This window comes from Pimephales promelas, chromosome 2, assembly GCF_988280905.1.
Source record: "Pimephales promelas chromosome 2, fPimPro1.hap1.1, whole genome shotgun sequence".
Taxonomy (NCBI): Eukaryota; Metazoa; Chordata; class Actinopteri; order Cypriniformes; family Leuciscidae; genus Pimephales; species Pimephales promelas.
This window is the reverse complement of record NC_142770.1, coordinates 11,604,038-11,618,585: the sequence shown is the minus strand read 5'-3', so window position 1 is coordinate 11,618,585 and position 14,548 is coordinate 11,604,038. Positions and strand designations below refer to the sequence as shown.

At 37.3% G+C, this 14,548-nt stretch overlaps 1 protein-coding gene across 4 annotated transcripts in view; it reads right to left on the bottom strand.

The window, feature by feature from the left end:
- The window catches only part of gatad2ab (GATA zinc finger domain containing 2Ab), a 31,428-nt gene extending 18,937 nt beyond the window's left edge, over nucleotides 1-12,491 (bottom strand). For 2 of the 4 annotated variants that reach the window (XM_039682299.2, XM_039682300.2), the window contains exon 1: nucleotides 12,093-12,491. In XM_039682299.2, the coding sequence (XP_039538233.2) occupies nucleotides 12,093-12,426 (334 nt within the window). In that variant the 5' untranslated portion in view covers nucleotides 12,427-12,491. Of the gene's footprint in view, nucleotides 1-7,450; nucleotides 7,574-10,500; nucleotides 10,663-12,092 lie in introns of those variants that run through there. The other 2 variants (XM_039682301.2, XM_039682304.2) reach the window with 2 other exon arrangements.
- Nucleotides 12,492-14,548: the final 2,057 nt, after the last annotated feature.

The following is a 14,548-nucleotide window of genomic DNA, read 5'->3' as shown; positions in this document are numbered from 1 at the left end:
CAGACTAAAACGGAAAAAATTAAGGCCTAAAACGGAGAAGTTTAGAAACGCTGCAGTTCTGTTTTGCGTTTTGAATCTCCGGAGGGCGTTTTAGTGAAGATGGGACAAAACCCGTTGTTGGTGAATGGTCACGTGATCCGCGTTTTCAGTCGTTTTGATGTGGACGGAGATCAATTCTAATACGCAAATGAAAACGCAGTAGTGTGGACGGGGCCTAAAACTACTGACTTTTAAGAATCAGTATCCTTTGAAAATCAGAAACGCTTTGAGAAACAGAGTTCATTATAACATTCCCTTTTTTTCCATATGTCTTAAAGCATAGTAAGACAACACAGACACAAACCACATTAAAAACTTGATTTTCATTTTTCACCACAGGCCTTTAACTATAGTACTTTAGTATGAGCGATATAATTGATGCTCAAGTTAGAAAAAACACCACCGCAGGTCACCTTAAACAGAGATGAGAACCAAGACACAGGCCAAACTGCACAGGATTATTAAGTGCTGGACAGTAGAGTTGCTTTAACACAGCTTGTCCAGTTCAGAAGGACTGATTGAGTCAGATGAAAAACAAAGTTCCAGGTAAGTCTAACATACTACAGATGTTCCTCTGGATCTCTAACAACTAGCTCATCTGGTCATCCAACAATGGCAAAGAGGCTGGCAAGAGGGTTGAGCCAAAGGTGCCTCTGTCGTCTCCAGTCCTGCATATCAAGGGTTAAGCCTGCCATTTTAACACCACAGACAGATCAGGCCACGAGGGTGTTACCTAACAAAATGGACGTTGTTAACCCTGTATCTGCTGGAAGATCCACCTGGTGTGCCCCCAACAACAGGATGACAAAGAAAGTACACCCGATTGCTTTTCACGTGGGCACAAAGAATAACTTGTGCTGTAAGAACAGTCGCGAGCAGCCACCCCCACTCTCTCACTCACACACACACACACACACACACACACGCATGTGAATTTACCCATCCCCCACTGTGATCTCAAACAGACTAGAGTGCAAATGTACACTGACGCACACACATTTACAATACTGGTCTTCAGATCAGTTAGCTATAGTCAAATTGGTTGAGAAGAATAACCACCACTGGGGCACCAAAGTGTGTTAAAATTTCCAGTAATTACTGGGGACGGTCACGACCAATGACTTGTTGATTAGTGAGGTCAACTTTCTTTTCTTTTTTTTTTTTTACTTCAATATTTTAAATTAGCATGCTAGAAGACAGTCAAATCATTTCAGCAAAGTCATATTTGACTGGGTTATATCCCTTTTAAAGCACGACTGCTATAGCCATAGTAAAACACGTTCACATGAGTGTTGCATTTTTAAGATGGCGCATGACGTAAACAGTAATCTTTTTTAAAACTTGTAAAAAGGCACAGAATACTTATTTTTTTTAAACGCCCTCTAAGAAACATCCAATTGTATATGAGAAAGAATGCTTTTTGGAAAAGTTGCGCCCTTGATGTTGCCATAACCAAATACATTAAAAAAATGTCATTTTAGGCATTACGAATGTTGGCATACCAACTTTTTTTTTTAAATGCTCACTAGCTGTTTTTGAACATGAAAAAGAGCATATTATGTAGCTTGTCTACCCCGAAACACATCAACCTGATTAAGTGTTGTTTAATCTGCATGTTAGAAGACACAAAAACTCTCATGGAAGTGCATCCGTCTTGAGCACCATCGCTACACCCAAACAAATTAAAACCGGTTTTGTTAATGAACGTCCTGTTTTTTTTTAAATGGGGTGCGAACTTTTAAAGGGGTACTATTATGCCATTTTTCGAAGTCTTGATTTTGTTTTTGGGGTACTATTTTTCATGCTTGATTTTTCAAGAACACATTATTTTCACATATTTTACATTACAGCTCATCTTTCCCCTATCTAACGCGTCATTAGTTCCTGTTTCGATGAAGCTCCTCCTTCTGAAATGAGCTGTGATTGGTTAGCTGGCCCAGTCTATTGTGATTTGGCAGCGCTTAGCGCGTTTGGACACTAGCTGCTTTTACATGGACCCTTATAATCGGATTGATGGCTCAATCGGACTAAAAAACCTTCATGTAAACACCTAAATTGATCAGATTGAGCTCGATCCAACTAGATTTTCGATCGGATTGAAAGGGGTGGTTTACTCCTTTTGTAATCCGATCGTGAGAATATGTAAACACTTGATCGGATTGAAAACCGAAACTAAAAGGACTGCGCATGTGCAATGACGTTGAAATAGCGTAATGACGTATGACGCACGGAAAGAGTTGTTCTTCCTGTTAAAGAAAGTGTCATATATAAATGAGTGTTCCGTTATTAAAAAACATCTCATTTAACTCAGTGTCTGTGAAGTGAAGCAGGACAACGTCCCACCAGTGCTTGTTTTACATTCTCATCCACACGCGAAATTTTACTGCGTGATTAATAAAATCAGCACGGCAAAACGGCTCATGATCATCATCTCCAAAGCATGACCAGAGACGGATAAATATTAAGTCTTTTTTTAAAACAAATACAGAACCAATAGGGGAGAATAGTTATGCGCGAACAGTGGCATACTCGTGCAGTGTGCGCATGTCAAAAAAAAAATCAATTCCGATTTGAATCTTGTGACATATAAATGTGCACATCAACCCTATCACTTTATCGATCATTCATGTAAACACAGTGATCGGATTCATCAATCGTATTGATTTCATTCCGATTGCGTCCATGTAAACGTAGCTAATGTCACACCCCTTCTTAACTGCGAGCTCTACTCAGATGTAAATATTAACAATGTTGTCAATTTCAAACCATTTCAACATTAACGAATATCATGAAATAACGAATTTCATGCACAGACTTTGAAAGCACGGATTTCACAGAACGTTTCAGAGGAGGAAATGTATGCTTTTTTTGTTATCGATCTGATGTTATCCACTATATAATCATATTTGTCGGAAAACCTATGGTAATACAAACAGTAATCGATCACAAAATCATGAATAATTTTCCTAAGGGGCTTACAAAAGCTAAAGTAAACACTACATCAATACTGTAATGTTAATTACCTTACAGTAAGGATATATCGGCCATCCTGCTCTCTAAGATATCGGCAATCAAAAGAACAATATCGGTTAACCACTAGATAATATTGTGTTAGGCTCTAAAGAGGAGCAGTGGGTCTGAAATTTTAGGATGAGCATGCCAACCATTGATATGTTGTGTCAACGTTTGTCCACATTCCTCTCCTACGACGACACAACCGTCCATTTGCGGATGCGTATCGGGGTTGCTCTCGTCATTAAACCGGAGAGACGTAGCCTAATGCCTCCGAGAGTCTGCCCGTCTACACCAGTCGCATTGGCACATATCTGATTTATTTCCTCAAATGAACGAGGTCGCTGCGCGGCGGCGACTCTGGACTTGCACCAGGCCCTTCTCATGGATCTCCGCAGCTACGGCTCGCGTTTGGGACCTCCGTCTTGGTGTCTCCCTTCACATACTGGTGCGGACCAGGGGAGTCTGACTGTTTAATTAAAACAAAGCGGCGGGAGTTGACGCGATGTGATTTCTGCCCAGTGCTCTGAAAGTCAATGTGAAGAAATTCAATGAAGCACAGGTAAACGGCGGGAGTAACTATGGGCCATAGTTACGGCGGAAGTAACTATGGGCCTCTTAAGGGCCTTTCATTTTGTATAACAGAACAATTATTTTATTTTATTTTTCGCAAAACTGTTTTCCAATGAAATATTACTGTTGTTTAATGAAATATTACTGTTATCCTGTTTTTTTATTAATTGAGCAACAGAAAAATTAATTGTCCAATTAGTTGTTAGGTTAGTCGAAGAATCAATAAAATAATCCCCCGACTAATTGTTTCAATAATAATCGTATACCCCAGCCCAATAGTTAAAGCTAATCAACAGGTGTAGGTCTAGACTAGGACAGCCATTTGATTGTTACAAATCCATACGGACAGTTCACCTTCAAAATCCTGGTGTCAAACTTAACTAATCGGCTGAAGACTTAAATTTAGATTGAAGCACTTATTTTGAATGACAGCCGGATTCTGCAGTTAATCTCTCTGGTCTGTCGGGCCGAGAGCCAGATCTACAAGAACTGACAGAGGAAACAAGTGGATAGGCTTCATCTGATCTTGAAAACTTCTGCACTTCTACATTTTGATCAAATATTGAAGCATATTACCCCAGACATGATTCTGAACTTTGCAACTGCATCTTGTGGTGTCATACCACAAATCATGCAGCTTTTTGAGAAAAGGTGTGCTAAAACTTATCCAAGTGATCAGATTTATAATTTGCGCAATAAGATGGGCAATAAAAACCCAAACTTACATTGACGGAGGGACCCAACCCGGAAAAGAATATCATCGCTGACATCTCTTACACGCTTGGGCAAAATGCACATATAGGGGAAAACAACCAAGCCCCAATGTGTCCGAGGTGTGCGAGGACCCATAAGTCTTCACTCCTGGATGAATACCTTAATGGTGTATTCATGTCACTACAGCACACAGAGAGTTCCAGAGTTGCCGTGTCAGCAAAGTCCAGTTTTGACACACAGTGGAAAATACTACTGGAGAAACTCTAGAAAAACACAGAATTAGCTTCTTGGTTCATAACAAGCTCCATTCCTACACAACTCAATCCACTGGGAAAAAAAAAAAACATCTCTGATGTATAAATGTGCAGTTTATTAGACGACTTAATTTTCCTCTTCTCTTCCAATGATAACCACTTGATTTTAAACTTCAAGAGCTTGAATTCACTTGCCTTGATTTTTAGTCACAGAGTTTTTACCATTAATATGGCTTAACTCTACTAAACCTTCCTTGGGCAGTAGTAGTAGCCTATTAGTAGAAGTAGAAGTTTTAATGCAATGTCAGCAACTGAGGCTATTTTCATGGCAAGAGCCGAGTTACAAGTTATACAAGAGCTGCATAAATACAATAACTAAAAATCCAACAAAAAACAGAGAGAGAAATTCAAGAGTTTAAAATTACACAAGAAGTTTTACTTTTAAATAATGATAAATGTTCTTTATTCTTACTAAACAAGTCCTTAATTTTAACCTGCCTGTGTAAAACTAAATTATCAGAGTTAGAAGCTAAACTAATTCAATTGTTAACATTTATATTTAAACTCTTACATGGTGGGGTTTTAAGAAAAACTTGTTCGGTTGCTTTTATAAATGACAATGACATATTAACAAACCTATGAAATTAAGGGTATTACAGATTTTTTTTAGAAATTGGTTTTTACACCAATGTTTCATGCTTTTGATTGGGCAACAGTATGCTATGTTAAAGTTAACCTAGCACGACCAAACCATTATCACTGGTCATTCCAACAACTTATGAAACTTTGAATTATCAGGTTTGGCAAAAACGTAAATCAAACATTCGTGAAACAAATAAGCATATTAAATTGGGATATGAGAAACAATTTAAACGTTAAAGTATTTAACTACACACCTGTTGAGGTATACTGTTGATATAATGGTATACTGTAAATGATCTAAATTACAAAATACAAATAGTCAGAAACTCAAAACTTAAAAATGAAAATTCTGTCACTAATTGCGCACCCTCATGTTGTTAAAACCCCGTAAAATGTGGGTTCGTTCATCTTCGTAACACAAATTAAGATTTTTTTTTATTAAACCTGAAAGCTGGATTACTCCTCCATAGACTTCTATTGTAATTGAAACTTGTCGGCCCAAAAAAGTTAGTAGAAACATTGTTAAAATAGTCCAAGTGAGTACAGCGGCTCAACCTTACATTTATCAAGCGACGAGAATACTTTTTGTGCGCAAAAAAACCCGGAATATAACGACTTTATTCAACTATTCATTTTTTTCTGTGTTCATTTTCTTCAGACTTTTATTTAGAATACATACAAATGTAATTTTACGTCTTTTAGTTTATCAAAAGTTTTAAAGTACCGTGTTTGAAGAGTGCGCATGTGCGAACGTGCTCTACTATGCAAGAACGAGCCAAATATTGACTCTGGTAATAAAGCAAAATAACTGAGAAAAATTTGAAATAGTCCTCAGATGACATGTCTGTAATTTATATTAACAAATCTAGCGTTAATTGGATCTCAAACAGTTTAATTAAAAGTGCGAAAACCAACGTGGTTGAACGATACTTTGCAACAATGGGTTTCGGGAAACAGACGCGACCAGCTAGTTGATTTCTCCAACGATGCATCGTACTATGGTAGTGAAGCAGCGAGTTACATCGTTGTACGGGAAACGCACCCCTGGACCGGAAAGTTTCAATTACAATAGAAGCATATGGAGGACTGATCCAGCTCTCAGATTTAATCAAAAAATATCTTAATTTGTGTTCTGAAGATGAACGAAAGTCTTACGGTGTTGAACAACATGAGGGTGAGTCATTACTGACAGAATTTTCATTTTAGCGTGAACTATCCCTTTAAAGTTCAAATTGTAAGTAACTGTTTGATTTTGAGCTTCAGGAAATTATAATTATGAACTTTATAATAACAACCATATTGTTTTTAACCAATAACAATGACTAAATTATAAAATGTGCAGAAAACAGAAATACTATTTCCAAACCGTCCCAATTCAAAACTGCAATGTTCTATTAAATGACAAGTAATAAACAATTAATAGTAAGTAATAGATAAGTTGATTTCATAATTCCATTTTCATGAACCCTGCAAAATGGTGGTGATTTCCAAGAAAACCAGCAAGCAACCCCTACACAAAACCACACCTTACTGATAATGACAGTCAGCTGAAAGTGAAACGCTCAAACTGTTACAATGGCATGTACTTTTGTTTTATAGCCAAGACAGAAGAGTCTTTCAAAAAAGAATAGTAGAATAAAAAAAAAGTCACATGTAGCCACGTCAATCAGAATAAATTGGCCATCTCCAAATGAAATTTCATTCGGATTGTATAGGTTGGTTTAAAAGGGACCTTTCCTTATCTGATTGAGAAAGTAAAGTACTGCGCATGTGCAATGTTGCGGAAATGGCGTAATGACGTACATCACACGTAATGAGCTGTTGTTGTATGAAGTGTCATTCTAAAATTTCCCTCCATTCATCATCTGTGAAGTGGAGCGGGACAACGTCTCACCAGTCCTTCGGATTCTCATTGGGCAATGGGAATTTTTACTGCTTGATAAATATAAGCAGCACAATAAATTGGTTCATGTGTTAATCATCTCCAAATAAGGATCCACAATAGATAAATATGCGTAAACAGCGGGAATCTGTATATTCATGCAGTGTGTGCATTTTGAAAAATCAATTCCGCTTGAGACATAAACACGCACATCAACCCAATCAAATACATCAATCCATGTAAACGCTCTAGAGTGTCCTTCATAAACACATCTAGAAGTCTCCAGCTCCTGACGTTATCAGGAAGTGGAGGTAAAACAGTAAAAAGATCTCACTAGATTGCAGCGGCCATGTATCAGTCTCCAGCCCTTCCTGTTTACCAGCAGCCACCATCTCAGATACAGCAGCTCTGGTGTGTTTCTCAGGTACTGATGAATGGATCCCAGCCCTCATTTCTGCTAAATATACATGGAAACAAAACTATTATTTTTCAACGAGTCTGTTATGGAGGAGAAGCCCACTGGTATCAGGCTTGTCCTTGGCATGAGATTGAGAGACATGCCTACTCGCATTAATGGTGAAAAGTGGCTTAACTGGTTGCTTAATAGACACTCAACATGGTACGCAAGGATTCGGCAACACCCGGCACAAAACGACAGGAGCATATTGGGACATTCTGTGTGGTTGGGCAGATACCAATGTGTTATGTATTATGATTATACTTGGTGGTTTCTTGTGACAGTAATTTGGTCCCACCCTATTTATTTATAAAAAGCCACCTCAAGTCATCCTTCAGACAAAACACCTTAAGCCACCACAACCACCACACCCATGCAGACCAGCCTTGATCTACACCTCTGCTCCACCTTAAGAAACGGCACAAGTATTTCAGGAGGATCGTGATATCATCCGATATCATACATCACGAGAGCTGACGGTCAGTTAGACTTTTACACAAGTCCAAAGTCTCAGAATTGAAACAACTGCCATTTTATAACCAACACAGATGCTAAATTCATCTTGGGTCAGTTGGTGTATGTTTACTGGATTCACATATTAGAACATTATTACAAGTGTGCACGTAAACAACAAAACCCTTTATGGTACATTTCATCTAAAACTGTTTTAAACAACACTACCATTCAAACGTGTTGGGGTGGGTTGGTAAGATTACCACCAAGGCTGCATTTAATTGCTCAAAAATACCGTAAGAACGGGAATATCGTGAAATGTTATTACAATTTAAAATAACTTTTCTATTTGAATCTATTTTAAAATGTCATTTATTCCTGCGATCAAAGCTGAATTTTCAGCATCCTTAAGGCCCGTACACACCGGGACGAATATCAGCACGCGCTATTCGTCAGCGTTTTTTGTGTTCGCACCCAAGCGATTTTCGCTGACGATGAGCCGAGTGAACATGCAAATTCATTCCTTGACATTAGATGGCGCCAATTTGCCATGCAATACCACTCCATAACAGTTCTCTTTTATCAAGATGTTTGTAGTCCCTGTCGCGTTTGTCATATAGTTCTTTATGTTCTAGCACCAACGAGAACAGCAGCTCTACATTCATCTTGCCTCGTCTTATTTCTTCCTGGCTGTGTAGTGTAGTAGACGGCGACGCGTATATCTTTTTCTCCATTCTGTAAGTGTGCTTGACAAGACCGTTTTGTGTTTGAGCGCCCCCAAGTTGTGTTTTACTGTCTCTTCAGAAGCTCCAAACACGAGAGCAAAAGCACCAATCTCATTGGTCGGATAGTTTTTGACGCGGCGCGTCAAACTGAAAAAACGATCCCGAGGCATTTTTTTAAAAAATGATGCTTACGCGTCGGTGTGAACACTCACATTGGCGCCCTTTGTTTAGTCACGAGGCGTTAAACGTCGGCGAATAACGCGCGCGAAATTCGTCCTAGTGTGAACAGGCCTTTACTCCAGTCTTCAGTGTCACATGATCCTTCATCCCTTCAAAAACAACAGCATTTATTTGAAACGGAAATCTTTTGTGACATTATCAGTGTCTTTACTGTCACTTTTGATTTATTTAATGCATCCTTGCATAATAAAAGTGTTAATTTCATTACTGACCCAAACCTTTTGAATGGTAGCATGTAATCAACATCATATTGAGATGCACTACATGAAACATCAATAGTAGGACAACTAGCTCAAACTAGTGCAACTGAACCCTGACCTTGGTCTCAACCTCTGAACTGACGACTTGCATGTTATTAGTCATAAATCTAACAGCGTAAACCAGGCAGACAACATTTTTTAAATGGTACTAGGATCCAACTCTTAATCTTTAACCAGATTCAGACCCATTGAAACATCTTATAGCAGTTGACGCTGTAAATGAAAGCTCAGAGCGTCTTGGTTTCACATGAACACTTTTACATGGCCAGTTTGCCCTCTTTGAAGAATGATGTCTGTGTCAAAGGAAGCATGTAAAACATGGCATAATACACATTTGGTGTACATTTAAAGGGTCAATTAATAAAATATTATCACGAAAGCTCTGTCTCATATAATCATAATCACAATACATAATGAAAACAGACATTTGTGACCAGTGGGAAAGACTTATTTTGGTGAAAAGTACTGTACTGTTAAATTAACCAAAACAAAGTGAAAGTAAAATTGCTTTACAGCATTACTTTATTGTTTTCAACTTTCTTGGGTCTTATTGACCAACTGAGTAATTTTAACCCTGCAGTTTCCCAGTGATTTCAATTGTGCGCAAGAATTAAACACATGATTCATAACTTTGAAAAATTTAAAAAGTGTTTCATTGGGGTGTTCAAAGAGTAAAATACACATGTCCACTTATCTGGGTGAATATGGGATTAAATGGGTTGATTAATTTAACTACACCCACTTCTCTGTATTAATCAAATCCAATACAATGGTCAAAAACATCAATTTCTGACAGATAATCTAATGACTAAACTCAACATTTCATAACTTGTGTTTAAAAAGGAGTTTGAGCTTGGTAAAGCTCAGTGGCAACAAACCAATTCTTGAATAAATAAGACCCCGGTGAGTTTAGTGCTGAGGAAGCAAAACTAGTTAGCTAACCCGGCTAACATCAGCTAATGCTGACTTACTCATCAAGTCCAATTAGCAGGCGAGCTAAATGAATAGTTTATATCCCCCAAAAAGAAAACAAATGAGCAGTTTCTTCTCTAAAGTTCATCATTATATCGCACTGTATCGGTATCGATATAGTTAGGTGGAATCTGTCAAATTTATTTGATGAAATGGATGGTTAAGTTTGTAAGTCCCCTGTTTAACTCAACAGTCCAGTTGCTAGCAAAGCTAATGTGAAGTCAAAACACCCTGAAAACCCTCAAGTATCACTCAATCTCTCTTTAGAAGAACTTACTGAGAAGATGAAACGCTTATTGGTCTTCTGGGGGACCTCCACGCGTCTGGTTGGTGTTTTTTTACCCTAGTATTTTGGCATAAAACTATCCCGGGGATCCCCTCACTGTCTATCTGCCCTGCCCGCTGCCGCTCCGGTCGCCAAATAAAGATCCTCGCTGCTGCTGCCTACACATGGACCCGAGAGACCGCAGTGCGCATGCGCAGTGGCGCACTGGCCCATATGAAGAGGGGATTTATAGGAGGAAGAGCATCCAAACACCATAGTCACCATTACAAGTATTTACTGAGGTAACCATAGTTTCAGATTAAACAGCTACTGTTGCATTCTGTTGACCACTCAAACTGTAGATTTTTTATAAAGGCAATGATGTCAGTCACATTTTTGGATATTTATCAATGACATGGTCAGACAACAAACCAAATGTTAATCATGCTACAAAAATAGTTCACGACTATATAAATGCACAGGCAAAATGAGAACTGTTAAAATATAATAATCTAGATCAAATATTACGAAGGACTGATTCAAAATAAATAAAATTAATAAAATACCTCCTAAATATCAATTGTACCACAATTTCCTCTTGCTATGACATGATTGTAAATAAGAATTTAGATTTTAAGTGACTTAACTGATTAAATAAAGGCTAAAAAAAGAAAAAGTTATCTCACCAATTAAATCAGCCTACATTAGTAACACTTTATAATATGGTTAATTAGTTAACATAAGTTACATTAGTTAGCATGAACTAATAATGAACTGCACTTATACAGAATTTGTTATTCTTTGTTAATTTCAGCATTTACTAATACTTTATTAAATTCCTGTAAACATTAGTTAATGCACTGTGAACTAACATGAACTAACAATGGACAGCTGTAATTTTATTAACTAACATTAACTAACATGGTTAGTTGAAGTTAGTTACATTAACTCATGTTAACTAATGAACCTTGGTAAAGAGGTACCATTCGAAGAATATATTTTGGTCCTTAAATTTAAAACGTCAAGACAGAAATTTTACCCAGGTAGGCCTACCGTAGGCTTAAATCAAATTACTTCATGTCCAGTTCAGGTGTGGCAAAAGTTTTAAAGTAATGTACATTGATTTAGATATTTGCTATTGAATCTTTAACGCGATTCTAGAACACTCCGACATAATCAGGCCAATTTTACCTGAGTTCATCTAATAATTTGTCAACTATTATGATCTCATTCCAAACTGCATGACAAAACAGGTGTATTCCAAAAGGGGGCGCTCTACGGCTCACAAAATCGATTAAATCCATCTATTTTTATCTTTTAATCTATAAAAAATGACTCTGAAAATTACTCTAAACAAAATACTCTGCACAAACATCAATAAAAATAAAATAAAATAAAAACTCGTCGTGTAATCACAAACTACTGTAATTTGTCCATCCCCACAAGCGCTGCGAAAAGTAACAGAAACCACGTTGCTAGTACGTACGCCGTCTACGAAAAGCAGACTCAAACTAATAGTAATACCGTAACAGTCTCATACATCATGGGTTTATGTCTTATAAACATGTAAATAAAATGAACTAATTCTGTAATATATACCATACCAGGCCCGTTAGCTTCCAGAATTAGTTTCCGCTTGCCTTGTTGGTTGTGACCCAGGTATAGCTCAGGGTCCGGGTGCAGCTCCGTGGGCTTCTTATCGACGAAATGAAACGAACAAACATACACTTTCTTCGGAGGATTTTTTAATTTTAGAGCCACGAGCCAAGCCTGTTTCCTCTCCTCTTTAGTCGGCATACAGTGTAATGCATACGGCGCAGGGCAAGGACATTCATCCCTGATTTTTTGGTGTTCGAAGCAGATAATTTTTTTTAAATCCTTGAGTTTTTTCGAGTTGTTGTAACAACCAGATACAGCACAAGTCGAACCGGAGCTCATTTTAAACTCAAGTTCGCTGTATGCGTATATACAAATAATAATAACATATATTTTTTTTTTAAACGAGACGGACCGGAAGCAGAACACCGTTTACCGGAAATAGGGAGAAGTTGCATTGTTTTCCAAACCAAACTTTATTTTTTATTTTGAGTAGTACAACATATAGTTACTTAGATGATAAAAAACGTAAGATTTATAAATATTTAAAGCATTTGAAAGGGTTTAGAAGCGATTTTACCAGTTGTTTTGTAAACTTTCATTTTACTTTCACTCTGTGGTTTGGACTTAGCCTACACTAAATCATAGGCAAATTCATCCCAAAAATGTTTTTTCTAGTTTCACATTTCCAATGTCTAAAAGTTTTATCATGAAGTAAAATGATCGCGTATTGCCTCATGTCGGATATATTTTGTCCACCTATATTTGGAGATTATATCCCTGCATGGTTTCACAGACAAGCAGTGGTGGAGGAAGTACTGAATCTCAGTACTTAAGTAAAAGTACAAATACCCAGATAAATATTTACTTTAGTAAAAGTAGAAGTAACACAATGACAACCATACTTAAGTAAAAAGTAAAAAGTACTTTATTTTAAATGTACTTTAAGTATTAAAAGTAAAAGTACTTGCATAACAATTTATTATCTTAATGTCTATTTTCTAATGATTAATAAAACATTTAATTCTAACTCATTCAACCTAATACTCCAATAATGATGTTCAATAATGATGGAAAAAAATGTCACCATTTCTGAAACAAGCTTGCAATTAGGCAATATCATGCTTATCCTTACTACATGTTAATATGTTTGGAAGTAAACGCGATTCATTTAGGTGTAATTCTGAACCTCTTGGCTTGCCATAATCCTAACCAAACCAAACATATATTACACACGGTGCGTTTACTATGCACGTAAAAACAAATTTTCGCGTATGAGTTGCGCTATAAACGCACTGCGTGTGAGACGCATTTAGTGTGACCGCCCGGGTTGATATACTGTATCTATGGCAACCAAACGTCACTGGTGAGACAAACGTGCAACGAACGGACGGTCAGATTACGTTTTGGCAGGGGAAAAACTGATCAGAAAATGTAACGAAAATATAACAGAAGTTGTAGAAATGTAGTGGAGTAGAAAGTATAATAATTGCTGCAAAATGTAACGAAGTAAAAGTAAAAAGTATGCACTATTTATTGTACTTAAGTAAAGTAAAGATACGTGAAAAATGTACTTAAGTAAAGTAACGAAGTATTTGTACTTCGTTACATTCCACCACTGCAGACAAGGCGCTAGCCTCAGACTAAAATGCATGTTTGAGCTGTTTTAACTGAAAGCAACGTGCACTGACATATCTTACATATGAAAATGAATATGTCTTGTCATTGTTTTGTCTCGAGAGATCCACACTAGTAATGTTTCTAAGGCAAGTTAATAAAATATACATTTCTCAGTTGAAGAGTAAAGGGTTAGATCACCTAAAATTTTAAATGATCCCATACTCAAACCATCCTATATTACTTTCTTCTTTCAGCCAAACACAATCTGAGTTATATTAATAAAGATCCTTGCTCTTCCCAGCTTTATAATGGGAGTGAATAGTGTGAGATTTTGAAACCCAAAAAAGCGCATCCATCTTATAAGTAATCCATACCACTCCAGGGGGTTAATAAAGCCCTTCTGAAGCGAAGTGATGTTATTGTAAGAAAAATATCCATAACTTTATCAATTATAATCACTGGCTTCCAGTAACAGCCATATACAAGTCGTTCCAGCGGGAAGAGCGACCTCTGACCTGACATATGACAAACACGGAAGCGCAGAGTCATGAATTAGAAGTATAAAACAAGAATTAAAAAAAAAAGAAATGTTGGAGGAGTTTGTTGCCCAGCCCTGTTAGTTTGAACCGTGAGAGGCGTCAAAGCTTATGCTACTACATGCGCCGGGTCAGAGGTCACTCTTACCATTACCAGAAGCCAGTTATCGATAAATATGGATATTACAAATACAAAAACGTATCGCATCACTTCAGAAGGCCTTTATTGGAGCCGTATGGATTACTTTTATGATGGATGGATGCGCTTTTTAGGGCTTCACAATCTCAGTTACCATTCACTCCCATTA